Raw genomic sequence first — 17928 nt, 5'->3', positions numbered from 1 at the left:
ATTTAAAGAGCAACAAGTGTTTGTTCAACGTTAACGGTCAGTAAGGTTTGAAAGGAATATGTAGTCTAGATAATGTAAACACACCAGCAAGCGAATATAATATGAAGCTTGTATTAAGATCTACAAGATACACCAGTAGCCACATATTTAGCACAGAGTACGGATGAAGTACAAAGCCGAGAAGTGTAGATAGCTAGCAATATTACATAGAGTTCGCTATCCGTAACTCCAATCATTCATTTTTAACCAGGTTACTGAAGCACATAAGAAAAAAAAAAAAGACAACGCGGAATATCAGCGGACACCTTTTATTAACACATGTACATTTATTTGTCCTCGGGCTTGTTGAAGCAGTATGTCAGACAGCATTTTCCGCAGTAATGCCTGTCAAAGTGACTCGCCATGAAGACACCGGCACCGCACTCATCTGAAGGGCATTCACGGCGCAGGCGGTGGATTTTGCCATTCTCATCAACCTACAAGAACAGGAGACACATTAAATACACGCTTTCAACGAGCTACACCAATGAGAAAAACATGCTTTAAAAAAAAACAATCAGGTCATTTGGAAACCAACTGCTCCTTACATCAATTTGTGCTTCTCTATGCAAGAGGATAATGGAATCCAGGTGTTCTATTGGGCATCTTAAGTCTACAAACCATTTAACAGGTCAGGTAACCGCTCCTTTCTATCAAATGTTACTAAGAGCGTACACAACATCGATAGGTTAATGCTCTGCTTCTAATGTAACAGAGCCAACAAGAGATCCATGTATCTGAATGCTATTCAAATAAACAAGCTGGGGAGCCATTGTAGTTCTGCTGATACTTTTAGAAATGGAAACCAGCACCTGCCTGGCTACACATGAAATGAGCGTTAAGAGCCATCTATTGTATAGACAGATGTTTTATGACAAGTAAATACACAACTACTGACCTCAACCTGTACTTTCGCTAGTACAAAGACCACTTACAGTCTACACACAACATGTTTACTGTGGATGACTCGATGGATAGACAGACGAGGCATCAAAAGTCTACTCTATGAATCATACTTTATTGTAATAGTTTACACTATTCACTAAACAGAGGGACAAGAATAGTCTATTGTAGCGTTTACCTTGTAGTATTTTAGCACAGCAAGCTTGACCTTCTTTCTCTTGTGCTTGTTCTTCTTGGGGGTGGTGTAAGACTTCTTCTTCCTCTTCTTGGCACCACCTCTGAGTCTCAGCACAAGGTGAAGAGTGGACTCCTGGGGGGCAGAGAATCGAGATTTGGGTTATAGGTCAAGCCACGAGATCTACATTTAATATCTAAAACGCAATCTATAGGCAGATGGTGGCAGTAAGTACGATAGTGAACGGGAGATAATACAAGTTACAACGGCAGATTGTCTACTCAATGTTCAACATCATGATCTTAGAACTTATGCCCTCAACGCCCAATAATACTTAGCAAATAGTTTGTAGAGACGCATGTGAGGAATAAACCTGAAAATTATCAAAATTATCAAAGTTGATTGCAGTTGAGCTTTCACTGATCTTAGACAAAACGCCAGTAAATATACATCGTGTGAGGCGGCACACAAGCGAGGGATTATAAACAGAACGCATACCTTCTGGATATTGTAATCAGAAAGAGTTCTGCCGTCCTCAAGCTGCTTGCCGGCAAAGATCAATCTCTGCTGATCAGGAGGAATGCCTAAAATAACGCAACACATTAGATAACACGATCTGGGAAAAGGCATATAATGGGTTAATATGTAAATCATCTCGTTTAATCGGTAAACTCACCTTCCTTATCCTGAATCTTAGCCTTGACATTTTCGATAGTGTCAGAAGGCTCGACCTACGAGAGAAGATGGAAAAGTAAGGAGACTATAGAGGCAGCACAGTATGTATAGGGGACAAGGAACGGCTGCATAGGAGTTGGCCAATACGTTCATTGAGAGAAACGAGCTTCTGCTTCCCACATTTCCAGGCCATGCAGCTAAAAAACATCATCCACCGGACAGAACGCGGTTTGGACATCAGGAATTAAGGATGAGAGATGCAGGGCTGTCACGGGGGGGCTCTCTCTCCACCTAATGTATCGGTTTGTCTTAGTCTGTCAAATCTCATCCTATCAGACCCCTTGAATTTATGTATTGTATTAAGCGCTGTGTAAATTGTTGGCGCTATATAAACGATAATGTATGACAACACAGATCATTCTAAAGACAGCGCGAGACAGTCATAGAATGACAGCATTAAAGACCCCTGGGGCCCATCTAGTCTGCCATTTATCCAGAACTAACTAAATCTTTATTCCATGCTCTAGATTCAAGATAACCACATGCCTATCCCATCATTCTATTAACCTCTACCAGTTCTACTGGGAGGCTGTTCCACTGATCCACCTCTCCTGTACTGGGAATCCCTTTGTGAATGTAATGTTTCCATCACATCTCCTGACAGCCCTGAATCCGTTGTCCTTCGCCAGGTGGAAGGAATTCAGTTTTTAGATCCTTTTTAACCAGGAAAACCGATCAGAAATCCCTATTCTCCGGGACATCAGACTGGCCGGTAAAATGCCGCTAAATGAACGGGGGAGCCATGTGACAGGAGGCCGAGAACCAGGCCGCAGCCTCCGCACGTGCGCCGGCGAGGAGCGGGTGAAACCGAACACAGACTGCCCGGGTCCGAACTACGAGCCCACAGACACGCCGGCGGGTAACGGCGGCAGCACATGCGGCAAAAGAATCCGGCCAATTACTGCCGACACAGCGACCCCGTAATCCAGAGGGAAGTGACCGTGAAGAAGGGCCCTGTACGGGCGCCTGCCCGGCGTGCCCCAGGCCACCAGCCCACCGCCATGCAGGCACGCACCTCGAGGGTGATGGTCTTCCCCGTAAGGGTTTTCACGAAGATCTGCATCTTGGCGCCGGATCCACCTGCGGGGAAGAAGTTGCGGTGTTATCCACTGAGGTAACCGGGTCCACGGCGGCCCCAAACGCCCGGGAAACTACTTTATTACAGACCGGGCTCCGGAGCTCAGCCGCAGCACTCACCTCCTGCTAATGGCGGATCCTGGAGAGAGGGCCTCCTTCCGGCGGTACGGGGTTTTCCTACCTCGAGAGCAGGGGTGTGGGCGGGGACAGGCGGCCAACTCAGTGCCTGAGGGCAAGGCTTCACACATTTTACCGGCGTGCCCGTCCCGTGTAATTCCACGCATACCCTCAACTTATCACTGCATGCTATAGAAGCATAGTTCAACTTAATAAGCGATTCCTCTCCTATTTTCCTCCGCTAAAGACCCCAAGCAGCAGAGCATGCTGGGATTTGTAGTCCCTATTTTTTTGCTTAGCTTTAATTGATACATATAACATATTTGCTGTACGAAGAAAATATTATTTAATGATGGAAATTGCAGAGGTGTGTGTCAGCTAAAATAAAGTTTAACGGAGTAACATTGATTGGCTCTCCATTTTCTCATAGCGAACTACATCTCCCATAATTCCCCCATTCTCCTGTCAGGCGCTGGCAATGTTTCATACAGCCACGCCCTTGGCAACTGTCCCTAGCAACTGGAAGCCACACGCAGGATAGAAAAGGCACTATGGAAAGGTAATATCCAAATGTGGAAGAACGAAAATTGGGGTGAAAAAGAGCTTTTAGCGGCATTATGTTACAGCTGCTCTTATAAAACCGTGAATGTAAAAGGCAGCTCATGTTATTGCTTCCATGGGATTATAATGACCCGTAAAGTGAAAAAAGACTGAGTTGCTACTAGTCAGGGTGGGAATTCAAAATTCAATGGATGTAGGGAGCCAAAGTTTACATGTCAGTAGCCAAATTCACAAACAAGTTCGTGTGAAATCCCGCGTCTTTTAATACTCCCTGGAGCTGGCATGGAAAAGTATCTCAACCTCACCTGTCGGAACCGACTGCAGATGCTCAGCGGCGTGGAGCTCCAGGACATCGGATTTTGATAAAAGTTCATTTTCTGTTATCGCATATTCCGTTAAATCTTTATTCACTAAAGTGAGGGTTTGCAGGAGAGTTGCAGATTCATCTCTCTGTGTTGTATGAAGGACCAACAGTGACCAAGATGGTTCCGTTCAAAGGTTTGGGGTCACTTAGCTGTTTTCATTGAAAACAAGGACGTTTCTAGCTGTAACATGTAATGATCAATTAGCCTTTTAAACTTAAACTTGGATTAGTGAACACAACGTTCTAGATTGTAAGCTCTTTAAGCAGCGCCCTCCTCTGTTTCTGTAAATCAAATTATGTTAAGTCCTGTCTACTCATTGTACAGCGCCACGGAATATGATGGTGCTACATAAAGTAATATTAATAAAATAAAGTGCTATCCTTATGCACAGCATTCAGTTTTCTGATGTTTTCATTAATAGCAGGACAGAGTATTAGGGAATACATCTCTTTCACATCTGCCTTCACATCAAATTGAAACATGTGACGTTATGTCTATTTTCATTGTTGTTATAGTATGTATCATATATAATATAATATACAGGGACCAGTAGCTTGCGATTGTTTCTTTTATATATATATATATATATATATATATATATATATATATATATATATATATGCTGTACAGAAGAAATACATTTTATTTGAAGTCAGTTACATAGGTTCGATGGGAATCGGTGGATTTGCATTGCTTAGCAGTTGGAGTCCTAGAGGTTGCGGATGGCTGTATCAGTGACTTGCTTTATCTTTCACAGGTCCTTAGCCGGTCATTTAAACAAACGGGGCAAATTACCAAACAAATCTCCTGCCCCGGCGGATCCTTCTCCGGGATTACCCAGAGCGCCCGTTCTCCCTCCGATCTCCAGTAACAGAGATAAAGCCTTTCTGGACAAGATCGAAAGGTTTATAAAGACAGAAAGTGAGAAGCTGCGATCTGCGGGTCAGTGTGATGTTGAAGAGCAGTATATTATCCATGCACAAGTGTTTGATAAGGTGAGTTATATAGGAATGTAGCTGATCGTAACGTTGGCTCACAGTTATGTTGCTCTTGTTTTGGGATGGGTGGAATTAGTCTCAGAAGTTGGATGGCCGCCCACCCCCTTACCTACAATAGTCGTAGCTGCAGTATAGGTCTGTGCTCCCGAAATGACCCATGCTCTCCACTGCCCTCAAATGCAAGACAGCGGGGCAGCTATACAGGACTCAGTGCCTTACAATCTGGACTGTTGGGAGGTATGCGTTTCTGATCCCTCCTGCACTTAAACTATACACAACGTCCCCAATAACTCAATATGACCATGGCCATAGCAGACTCCTAGAAGCCTCCCTTAAAATTTTTCCACCACCAAGGAGATCACACACTAGCCTGCAACATCTCAGTAACCTCAATATAGGTCAGTCCTTTCCAATTGTAGCCATCTAGTAGAATGCCCCCCATGTCGTTGTATCCTGATCCTTATCCGTATGCCATTACCTCTACCCATTGTTCTTCTTTTCAGTCTGACCATAAAAGCTGGTAGCAGTGGAATAGTTTAGTAGTTCCTCTATCACACATCCATGTGCAATGTTAGCAGCTTCTTCCATGAGGTCTTCATGTCTGTTCTAATGCTAAACAGATGGGATGTTTCGAAATTCTATATTGAGTTCTGGATGAATCCAACTCTTACCCGTCCCGCTCTCTGCAGTGTGACCCCCCTGTCTACAACTTTTCTATGTGATATTTTTATTATGACATCAGCTCTGAGTCTGACATATGTTAAAATATTTATTTGGTTTCATTTTAGATGTTTTTTTTAATTTTTATATATATAAACGCTTTTTACTATTACGTTTTAAATAGTTGTAATAAACAATGTATGGTCATAATTTACAACCGGGATGGGATTTCTCAACCATGAACATAACCTTCCAAATGAAAGCATATGAGCAATTCCCATCCTCCGCCTGATCCAGATTTGGGGTATTAGTTGCTTTTTTAATAGCAGGAATCAGCACATATGATAATAACATTAACAAACTCAAATATTTTTTACTAGGGATCACAGCAGCGAACAGCTATTCAGTATTACCTACCTATACAGCATTGTATATCTTGGACTTACCAATGGCCAGAAGTTTAGAAGCTGATAATTACTTGGCATTTTCATATATGAACAAAACTGCTCCAAGCATCGGCAGCGACAGAGGCATTATTTTGCTTTTCTTTGATGCGTTTTAGGTCATAGAATACTGCAAAGACTACAGACCCATTCTCAGTGCGATAAAGCGAGAGTATGATGAATTTATTGATGCACTCAAGCAGGGCCAAATACACGCCGCTCACCTTCAAGGAAAGCTAAAGTCTTTGGCAGCTGAGCCAACCACACTTATGTATTACAAGAAAAGAGCTGCTGAACTGACGCAGAGGTGAGTAACCGTCACACGGTAATTGGACTATAGCCCAATGCGGAAATGGGACCAAGATAACTGACACCTTGTGTCAAAACCCAAAATGTCACTTGAAACACATAAAAAGCATTGTTCCATTACAGTATAGTATAATCATTAGTAACGCTGAGGGTTGATGGACGTTCCCTTGTTTTATCTCTGATGTAGCAGAACCACCCAGAAGATAATTGAACTAACAATAGATGCCCTGATCTCATTCTCCATCACATTAGATCACTGGGGGCTTGAAAATAACTTGGGGTTACTCAGCGATGTAGTAAGTTGATGTATCCATCATCATTTTCATCATTATGATATAGTCCAACATCTTCAAGAGCTTGGGTTAACCCTTACTGAACCAGATCCATGCTTCTCCCATACCCAGAACTTGATTTATGGTAGAAGAGACTTGCAGTGCAGATTAAATGTCACGATTCCCTCATACTCTTGAGCTCATGTTCTGACAGTAGCAGTCACTCGGGATTCTAGATACATTACACATTCTTATGTATAAAGTAGGAAGTATCAGTGCTCGGTAATACAGAATAGATGTTGGATGTGACAGTTTCCGTTCACAATCTGTCCTGCAGGAGGCACCTGAAGAGAGACTGAGATACCTTTAAAATGATTTACATTTAGATTGGAGATCATAAGATATTTATCATAAATAACTATAGCGCTGCATGGCATTAGAGATGATGCTGCTGTCAGAAGATGAACCCAGAATGCTCTGCCCCCAATACAAACATTGATGAGAGATATCCTCCAAGACTTCACAGCAGCCATACTATCACAGGGCTATCACTGGCATTTCCAGAAGCGTGTATATATATATATATATATATATATATATATATATATATATATATATACTTGGCAGGCTCAGTGAAGTCCTTCTGATTCCTTATCAGCGTCTGGCAGTAGCACTAAATATTTCATTAAGTACATTGGATTACGCTACCTGTCATCACTAGTTGTATAGTTATATATATTATAGTCTATTATTGTATCACACAGTGAATAAATTATTTCAGCATTAATAAATGATGACCAGGCTAGAAAGAATAAATGGGCCAGCGTGATATCCATCTTTGTCAAGGGTGGGGGCTTTATGGGTGGGCGCCTTATTACAAAACTAGACATATCCATTGATTTTCTGCTTTGGATTAAATAGATATTGTTGCTCACTCCCTGGTCTATCACCGGGGACATTTACATATTTACAGTTTTAATTGATCTCAAATCCAGTAAAACAAATGTACTTTTAAAGGGACTCTGTCTTCAAGATTTACAGGTTTCTTCCTGTCTATGTTCGAGTCCAGTAAATGTGGGTGACGGGGTGAGGATGGCAAAAAAGGACACAAAAAGGGTGTTATAGCACAAAAAAACAACCAGGTTCATCACTGAGTGCTTCATTTTAATCTTATTTTGATTTCATTATTGAAACCCGCTCAGTGTTTCTATACAATACATGTTCAGAGGAGGCAGGGCCAGGTAGGTGGGCACTATTTTGTATTTTAGTAAAAGGACCACTTAGCTTTTACTTATCAGACCACACAGAAGTGGGGATTTCAAGTGGACTTCAATAAACCAATTTAAAATGTCTGTTTCAAAAACAAATAAACAGGTTAAGCGGCTGGCAATGCTTCCCCAATGATGACGTTCTGCATTCATTCCCTGTTTTCCTGAAACCCTGAGCGGATTGCAGAGTTATAGAACATTATTAGCTCTTCTCATATTCTGTCTGCTGCTTTGTGTGTTCTAGAAACTTTCAAATATCTCAGAAGTAACATCAAACCCCAAAAAGTTATCAAAAGTCACTGGGTTACTGTATAAAAAGGCATTTTGGTGAAAATATTGAAAAGTGATCATCACTATAGCAACAAATGGTGTAATAAGCAGGAACACCCCACTGGCTGCTATGGCGATAAGACTGTATTTCAAATTTTGCTCAATATACAGAACACCTTGAGTGAATTCACTCACACTCTCAATGAGTACAGTGTTTCTATGGGGCTGCAGCACAAAATGCTTACTCAATGAATAATCGTGCCCCCACCATTTGGCTGGATTTCATGCGCGCAGACACTGTCTCTCATCCCGACATACCTGATGTTTCCCGTAGGATTGAAATAATTGAAAACGATTCTCGCAAACTTGAACGTCAGATCCAGAAGATTCAAGAAGAGAGGAGATTAAAATCACCGGAGATGACTGAACGGAGCGAGTCAGGACTCCACGGTGTAGAGACAGACCCATTCAAGCCTATACCAGGTAGTTTTCTGCTTCCTATACAAACATTTGTTGTCATATACAGAACAAAACATACAGTTCATGTTAATGACACCAGTTTTCACTGTTTTGCCCCTTTGTTTTTTAGTCTCCATATTCTAATTTATTTACCCATAGAGGCAGCCATGCTAAATGGTCACTACAGTAAAACAGAGAATGTTATGGGATTGGTATGTACTCTGACAATTAGGTACTAGGCCGCGATATACAGATCTTTAATAAAAAACGTGAATCCTCTATTGTTAATACCTATATTTCTATATTTTTGGGGAGACAGTTTAATGTTTGTGAAAGGCCCACTAAGGAAGAATGCATTTTGAGTAAGTTAATATGCATTCTTCAAACACATTTATGTGTGAGTGTATGCTGTGTATGTATGTGTTACTGCATGGTGTTATAGTGTGGGTGTTAGTGTATGGTGTTAGCATGTGTGTGTGCCAGCATATGGTGTTAGATTTCAGGGGTGATCATAGGGTTACTAGTGTGAATGAGATGTGGTGTGTGTATGTGTAAGTGTATGGTGTTAAAGTGAGTGGATGTTTGAGCAAGGATACTGCACCGAGATGCCACTAACCCTATTGTCAGCCCTGACTATCATATAAATTAAAGTACATAAGATAGAGTGTCCCTTTAACTTGTCTTCTTACAATGATTCCTATTGATTATAATAGTTTTTGCTTTCTTGTACTTTACACTAGCACAGGTGACCAGATTCATTTTAAGTGTTAAATGGGCTACAATCAGCAGAAATGTTCTATTGTATTAAAGGGTAATTGCTCAAAAGGTATGACATTGTTCCGGAATTTTTATTTGGAAATACTGTAAGATCAAGTATATAACTTCTTATCAATGGCTGTTCTGGACTGGCTTGCTTCGCACCCTAGGCTTGACTATAGAAGATTATTTTGATATGGAAGCTCTTACAAAATACCAGCAACAGCTTGAAGAAAAGATGCAAACCCTTGAAGATGACATAAAAACCAAATATGTTCCTGCAGAGATAAAAAAAGAACTTGATGAAAAACTTATACTTGCCTTGCAAGAGAGAGATAAAGCCGAGTTAATAAACCAGACATCGATGACCAGGTAAACTATTAGCAACCTATTCATCATCACAATTACAGAAACCAAAGGTGAGGAGGGCCCTGGCCATATGAGCTTACAGTCTAAAAGGAGATATTACACAAGAGGTAAAAGTGCGTGAACCCCTTTTGGTTCGCTGGAGCATTAGTATCCTTTGAATACACATATATTATGAATGGGGAAATCAATAACTCATATATAAAACTTCACTTACGCCAGGCTGTACTTTGAAATATTTGGAACTTTGGATTCAAATATTTATACCCCAAAAGAAAGCATTAACAGGAGCTTGGCCATTCTCCAGTAATTCAAGTAATTAAATTCTTCTGCATTCCTCTAGGCTTTATATGTAAAAATGGCTTTTAACAACTATTAGTTTAAGCAAAAGTTAAACAAAATAATAATTCTAACATTTTGATGTTTGTTCTGCTTTATAGTGAATCGTTGATTTTATTTTTGCTTTAGATACAGGAAAAAAAGAATTATAGTAGACACCATTACATCTTGGGCGAAGTCTGATAAAAGTGTTACTCTCTATGAGGCTATATCCCAAGCAGTGGCAAAGGAAAATGCATATAAAGGTACTTTTGGGTAAATATGAATATTATTTGTATTGATAAATATGTCTGCGGTAGTGAGAAGTACTTGTAATAAAACACTAGCATTAAATATTGAGCATGTCATCAGGCCATCAACACAATTCGGTCACATTCATTGCAATACATAGCAGTCTTATTGAGTGTTTTAATTTGTTCTTTTATCAATTTTTTTTTATATATCAAAAATCTGAACTGAAAAAACTACCGTGATTAATTGGTCAATGTATTCATGTAGAAAAACAACTGAAAAAATTTGAAGAAAAAGTTTTCATAAAAAAAAGAAATAAATTATTATGAATAGTCCTTGGGAGGATCAGAAATGGGTGAAGGACTTATATGTGTGCGAGGTGTGTAGGACTTATAGTCCATCTGGTGGCGTGGTCTGCAAGCAGATTTCAGTTGGAAGCAGACGTAAGGACAGGGACGATGATTCAAAGGTGGGATTTACCAGTTTTCACCAAGGTTGTTCAAGGTGCAGAGAAAGATATTCCAGCTGTCTTAAAGGCTTGAGATACAGAAAGAAAGAAATATAGTTAGGGACTGACTATATAATAAAATGATCGGAATCGGATCATGTGCATATCCGCATTGGGAAGCTTTACGGTCAGTGTCAACGAGGGATGAGTCCTCTGATCTGCTAGGCTCACACCGGCTGGACGGCGTTCTGTTTAAGAGCCCCACCATACAAACGGCGTCCTTTAATGCATTTATAATTTATGGAGGAAAACAATGTGTGTTTTTTAAAGGACTTTAAATATATTTTAGTACTTTGTTATAGATGACACAATACCTGCAAATGTATTTGATGACACTGATCCCAGGAAGAGCATGGAAGCCGAAGCTTTACTAGAATATGTCGAAAGGTAATTTGGAATAAATTGGTTAACATTTGATGATTACTAGTACTCGTTTTAATGAATATACAGCAGTTGTGCACCTACTACATAGATTTGGGATGCTGTTTCACTTGCTTCTCATCACCCACCTGACATATGATCTAAATTCACCTTCCTCCTAAAGATTCTATATCAAATTATCTCATTCCAATCTATTTATACAAATCTATAATCCTGGCAGGACATTGTTAATATTGGTATCTGTTCCAGAAACATTCTCTGCACGGAGATCTAGAAAAAGTTAGATCAGAAAAAATAAGTTTCACATTGGCACGTCAAAAGCTGATTATCCTTATTAACGCCGGTGCTCATGTGACAGATGATGTTCGGTTTAAATCTGGCTTTTTTGCCCCCCTCCCTTGTATTCTTGTAGCTGCTCAGGCATGCAGAGATTGACTTGCTTTCCTCCCTCGCAGGTTTAATGAGTTATTCGCAAGTGGTCGGTATAAGGCAGCGGCAACCTTTGCTGCAAACAGTCCCAGAGGAATTCTCCAAAACTTGGAAACCATGGAGAGGTTTAAAGGTACTTTGCAGAGGTTCCTGTGCATTTTACTTAAGCAGGGGCATGGCAGTAACAGATGACGTCATTGGCTGGTTTATGAAAAACAAGTTCAATGCCAATGGTATGCTTGTGTAGCCCATGTCTACATACCACCTGCTCACCATTCAAGGAGTCCTTCTACATTTACCTGGTCAGATATCACTTGAATCTTGTTAACTAGGATCCATGTTTCGTACAGTGATATCGTGTGTGTCACTGACAAGGTCACACTATTGGCACATATAGCACTAGCAGGCCCTCTTACTTATACCGTATACATACTTAAACCATATATTCTTTTATCTCATAATTCATCATAGTATAATGTACCAAGCACCGCATGCTGAAAAATTATGCTTTTACATTGCAGAATCTACAAATCTTGCCTAATTTTCTTTCCACAGCTGTTGCTACCAGCGATGAGCTGGTTTCTCCTTTATTGTTGTTTTTTGAAGCACTTATCGGCTCGAGTTTTATGGCAAAGCACCCAGTCAATGCGATCCTCACACTGGAGGGAGTTAAATGTGCCCTTTCCCAAAACAAGGTTGACCTGGTTGTTCACTGGGTGACTTACCAAAGGTAATGTGAAATCCCCCCCTATTTTCTGTAGAGAATGCCAGGTACTGGGACTGTTCCTAAAATCTATACTGTACATGCTACATTGTTATCTGACTTTGGTACAATAGATAGGGGACGATGTTATTGATGCTGCTCAGTACTGACCATAATGAGCAGTATTTTTCCTTTCTGTCTTGTAAACGTAGCTGCTTGTTTTTGCCTCGATCCAAGAAGAAAGTGAGTCACTTCAAGACAATATATTCTAGAAATAGTTTAAACCACAGAAACATGATGGCAGATAAGAGCCATTTGACCAATCTCTCCATTCGGTGTTTCTAAGGGCTGTAAGTCTTCAATCCATACATGGTTCTTTGTGTTGGTTTATGTCCAGAAGAGCCTTTTGCCTCTGTGTCTTTGTGTTGGAGTCTCTTTGTCTTTGTGTTGGTTTATGTCCAGAAGAGCCTTATGTCCTGTTCATGTCCTTCAAGCACTGGTGTAACGACAGGGGTCGCAGCGGCCCGCGCCTCCAGGGCCCCCTTGTTCCTGTCTCCTCATACTGATTCAAAATCGTTTAGAAACGGGAAGACAAGAACGTCTCAAGTCACGTTGTGTGTGTTAAGCTGTTTGGGGGCAATAATTTCATGGACCAGCTGTTGGAGTTGGGGGATTTTCGCACCAGGGCCCTGTGGTAAACTGTAAATCATTCAAATAACATTAATATTTTAGAAAACATATCCAATGCCTACTTTATTTAAGTAGTTTATTGCGCAGAAGGCAGTAAGTCGCATCTGTTAATCTAGATCAGGGGTTCTCAAACTGCGGCCCTCCAGCTGCTGCAGGACTACATCTCCCATACTCCTCAGCCAGCCCGTTAGCTGAAGAAGCATTATGGGAGATGTAGTCCTGCAGCAGCTGGAGGGCCGCAGTTTGAGAACCCCTGATCTAGATACTTCTTGTCGCATACAAATACCAGTAAAGCATTTAGGGGTGTATTGTGGTCTCGCTCGTCTAGAGTGCCAGTTCCGGGGGTGCGGCAGGCCCTTTGCTGCATAAACTGAAGCAGATCGGGCGATCAGGCTCCCCGTGTGTGCCGCTGCTCCATGGGCCCCTAGGGCGAAATCAGAGATCCCCCTTGTAACCGGCCCATATACACAATGGAGTCCATGTTGGCCCAGCTGATATAGTAGGCAAAAAAATGCCAGCCCATGATTTGGCCATTTGATATTCTTAGGATAATCTATCAGTAGTTTTTACTTCAATTCTTTTGCCTACTTCCATAATGGTGTTTATTATTCTTTATAAAATTTTAGGATAACTTTCTCTGAGGCACTTGGTGATGTTATTTCAGAATACGGGGATGAAGAACCATACCACAAGTCTACTTGCCTGGCATTGGCTCAGTTAATCTACAGAAAATGCAATAATTTGAGGAAAGCAGCACTCTGTATGTGTTTACAGGGCCAAGTTCAAGGGGCACTGGAATATACCTATGAATCCAGACACTTTTCACTAGGTAATTATTTTTCTGATAATAACTATAAATTAAATATCCTGCCATCTTAAGTGATTTTATGCACTCAGCAATAAACCATACCCTCTGCAGACAGATCCTTCAGATCTTTTTGTTACCAAGATATTGGACACAGGGAAGTAACTGAGTTTTCCTGTCGCAAACAAACCTGATGAGCAGATTCCTTCAGTAGCGGTACTTGTTTTGAGAGAAGTTGAGGATACAATCACCGTATTTTATGCTTTTCTTATAGATGACTATCTGTTTCTGCTTAAAAACTGTCCCACGGCTGAGCTGATCCACGGTTTGACCAAAAAGTGGCGGGAGAAGCCGGCAGCTTTGTCTGTCGGACAGGCTGCCCTGTCCCTGATCTACACGGATCACAAAGAGCACGGCTTCCAGCTCTTACACGACATACACATGTGCTGTGAAAGTAAGTATGTGCGAGCGAGCGCCACGTCGCTGTCCAAATATACAATGGCTCTAATTATAGCAGGGACATTTTAGAAAGTGACGTCTCATTTGCTTTAAGTATTGATCATATATGGGAGTGACATTAAATGCTGTATGAATAAATATTGTTAATGTTATTTACATTTTATTTCCTTGATTCTAGTTACATTTCAGTTTATCCAATACTGGTCAAAAGATCAACCACTTGTTACAAACTATATAAGTGAAATAGATTTTTGGCTACTTAGAGAACTTCTGTTCCAAAAATAAACATATGCGTTTAGATTTTTAAAGTGTTAATGCGATAGAATATAAGTGCTATGCAAATCTTATGGGGCGGGTTTATGGGAGCCGGAGGACCCACCGGTTCTCTTCTAATAGCAAGATTGATTGATATGTTGATTTAGTAGCCGTAACCGAGTACTGGGTAATGCCACATTACATCGGGGTCCGCTGTTTCGGAAATACAATAACTTTTCTGGCTGGCTGGCATTTGGGAGTTGCTAGGGAGGTGAATATTTTCCACATGCACAAAATGCCAGTACCGCCTCAAAACCTGAGGTTTTTATACAGCTGCTATTCACTGCTTACCTTTGTAAATAATCAATAAAACTTAACCAGCAGTTAAGTCTGTTTCAGCCCTTTGGAGCTATGACATCAGCTGGGTATATGATGAGCTCAATTTTAAAAATGATTGGATGGCTCTGCTATCCCTTTAAAAGCCATTATAATGAATGGAAAGAATGAATCATATCTGTTTTGTAATTAGTATCTCAATTCATACATTATTGTTTCGTAAAAGCAATTTGTGTCTTGGAAGGCCAGTTCTGTTAAAGATCTTAGTCTCCAGCTTCCTTAAATATTTTTTTCCGGCACTTAGAATCTAAGTAGATTAAAGTGACCCAGCTGGGTGATCAGGAAAAACACTGTGACGTTGGTTTCTATTTGACATATTTCTATAATACTGATGTCCTCCAAAATTGTCTTTAATTAATATATTCCTGTAGAGTCTCAAACATCGTTCTCTTAGAGTCTGGGAAGTCTCTACTTTGCATTTTAGCTGAGGACTAATCCAGTCTCCTATTATTATTAGATTGTAAGATTGTGAGATGGGCCCTAATACTTATTATCTGATTATTTAAATAGGACAATATAATGTATATGTCTAATTATAAAGAACCACAGTATCTTTTGGTTCCATGTAGTAAAAATTTAATATTTATTGATGTAGAAACCAGCTATGATGCTCTGCACAATATTGTAGCATTATATATATTATAACGTACATATAGCACTGCTTGTTACAGGCTGCAGGCCATAGGTGATACACAAGTTGCATACATCAGAGCAGAGGGGGCGCACTGCACCCAGGCGCCTCTAGATGGCAGACAGCAGAGTAGGGTAAGTTCTAGACACCCACAAGTGTCTCGAATGATGTCTGTGTCAGTTATCCAAGGATTACCCCTGGCTGCTACAAATGTGTCTTGAAAAAAATTTTGTTTTAGGGATTAAGGATGTATTTGAAACATTTTATTTATCCTTCGCTGATGTTTTATTTTTTTAGTTGCATTTCTATTTCTTTCAGAGGGATAGATGTGGCAGGATAGATAATACAGCACCCACTCCAGGTGTTTCGCTCATTACATGACATTTATCTATATAGCGCCAACAGATTCCATAGCGTTGTTACAATCAGTGAAATAATTTAACCCCTTGATGACAATTGCCGGTCCGGGCACGTCACGGAAAATCAAGTCGTTAATGACAATTGACGTGCCAGGACGTCTTTAAACGGGTGCAGAAAGCGATCTACTTTCGCTTTCTGCACCCAAACGGCGTTGCTGTAATGCCTCGACCTCGAGGCATTCAGCAACGCCACGATCGGGACTAGGGACGCCCGTTTTAAAAGCGTTTAGGAGGCGATCAACGATCACCTCCTAAACTTAAATGGTGTTGCTGGAATGCCTCGATCAGGAGGCATCCAGCGACACCAAACACTTACCTCTGGATGGACTGTGACCGCTCCGGAGAGCAAGATGGCGGCGGCCCGGGAAAAAAAACAAAAAAAAGAGGAAAAAGTTCTCTAGAGGGTCTACAGACCCTCTAGAGAACTCTGGCTCCACTTGCAGGTTGAATACAGGTACTGCATTCAACCATGCAAGTCAATGGAGCCCAGCTTTCTAATCACAGTGTGATTAGTAAAAATAAATAAAAAAATAAAATTAATAATAATTAGAAAAAAATAGTAAAAAAAACAGTAAAATGTAAAAATAATTTCCCACTGATGTCACTATCAGGGGAACCTTCAAGTTGAAAAAAAATGTTAATTTTTTAAAAAAAAAGGCAAAAAAAATAAAATATATATCTAAAAAATATATTTTTGTGAGCAAGTCCTAAAATTAGCACATTAGCTTAAAACAATTCTCGCATGGAAAGAGTTAAAATACTGGCATATTAAATGCCCATGGGGTGTCTACTTTAAAAAAATGTATGATTTGATGGGGTAAAATGAATTGGCCGGGTTCAACAATGTCCCAATTAACACGGGGGGGGGGGGGGGAGGATGGCCACACATCTAATTTCCAATTAGAAAAATGCACACGTACCAAATGTGGCCATTTAGTTCCCCCAAAAAATGACAAACCCATGCATGTGGGGTAAATTTTTCACCATATTTTATACTTTTTTTTAATAGTAAATAATATGATACTATCAAAACAATGTCATCTAAAGAAAGCCCTTCTTGTCCTGAAAATAACAATATCTAATGTGTATGGGTTCAGTAAACAGGAAAGAAGAAAATTACAGCTAAACACGAGCAGCGCAGAAATTTTAAAACGGCCATTGTCACGAAGGGTACAAAAAGTAAAATCAGCCTTTGTCAATAACAAACTAATACAAAAAGAGAAGAGGGCTCTGCTCTTGCGAGCTTACAATCTAGTCGGTTGAGGGGGAAGTGAAACTGTAGGAGAGGACTGCTTGGATGAAGATGAGTTGGTTGAGTCCGGATGAGCTGTTAAGGTTGTTGGTTGTTCAGGTGGCTTAGACAGGATGATGATGATGATGATGGAAAGATTGTATGTTTCTTGAAACAGCTGGGTTTTCAGAGAGTTTTTGAAATTTGCATACGAGAGAGAAAATTCTGACGGAACAGGGAAGGGAATTCCAGAAAAGGGATACAGCGCAACCCTGTATGACAGAGTGAGAAGAGATAATGATGGTAAAAGAGAGACTACTGAGCTCTAGCCAACAAGCACGTGATCAGTTGGAGAACCCTGCTCTAAAAACCATATCTCTAATTCACCGATGCCTACTATAGTGTCTGCGCCTGACAAGGTAACACGCAACTGCATCACTGTAATTCTTTGTATTATACATATACTTACGTTCTTTCTCAGGTGCCTTGGAACAAGTCGTTCTCGATGATGTGGCTTGTACACTGGAAGGATGGGTGGAAATTGCCAGTGAATGTTCAGACAATGGCTACCGGGAGCTGTCTGACAAAATCTTGTCTATTGTAACATCACAGGATGGAGTAGTCGAAATTTCCTCCAAGGATGAAGATGCAGAAATAATGGAACATGTCTTCCTGTAA

At 40.5% G+C, this 17928-nt stretch overlaps 2 protein-coding genes across 2 annotated transcripts; one reads left to right on the top strand and one right to left on the bottom strand.

The window, feature by feature from the left end:
- Positions 1-314: 314 nt before the first annotated feature.
- LOC149303188 (ubiquitin-ribosomal protein eS31 fusion protein) lies at positions 315-3061 on the bottom strand. The gene is made up of 6 exons (XM_089481511.1): positions 3050-3061; positions 2868-2932; positions 1794-1848; positions 1616-1701; positions 1121-1252; positions 315-476 (listed from the first exon to the last, which is right to left on the bottom strand). The coding sequence occupies exons 2-6, from the start codon at positions 2913-2915 to the stop codon at positions 327-329; spliced, it is 471 nt and encodes a 156-aa protein (XP_089337637.1). The 5' UTR covers positions 2916-2932; positions 3050-3061; the 3' UTR covers positions 315-326.
- Positions 3062-4694: 1633 nt separating this feature from the next.
- LOC149303187 (clathrin heavy chain linker domain-containing protein 1-like) lies at positions 4695-17928 on the top strand. The gene is made up of 11 exons (XM_089481363.1): positions 4695-4967; positions 6193-6380; positions 8527-8675; positions 9578-9779; positions 10242-10357; positions 11154-11238; positions 11688-11794; positions 12217-12391; positions 13681-13883; positions 14134-14313; positions 17732-17928. The coding sequence occupies exons 1-11, from the start codon at positions 4695-4697 to the stop codon at positions 17926-17928; spliced, it is 1875 nt and encodes a 624-aa protein (XP_089337489.1).

The sequence above is a fragment of the Sceloporus occidentalis genome, unplaced genomic scaffold (assembly GCF_023333645.1).
Source record: "Sceloporus occidentalis isolate IW3139 unplaced genomic scaffold, rSceOcc1.0.p SCAF_15, whole genome shotgun sequence".
In the NCBI taxonomy this organism is placed as follows: domain Eukaryota; kingdom Metazoa; phylum Chordata; class Lepidosauria; order Squamata; family Phrynosomatidae; genus Sceloporus; species Sceloporus occidentalis.
Note: the sequence above shows the minus strand (reverse complement) of the source record. Positions and strands in the feature narration are given on the sequence as shown.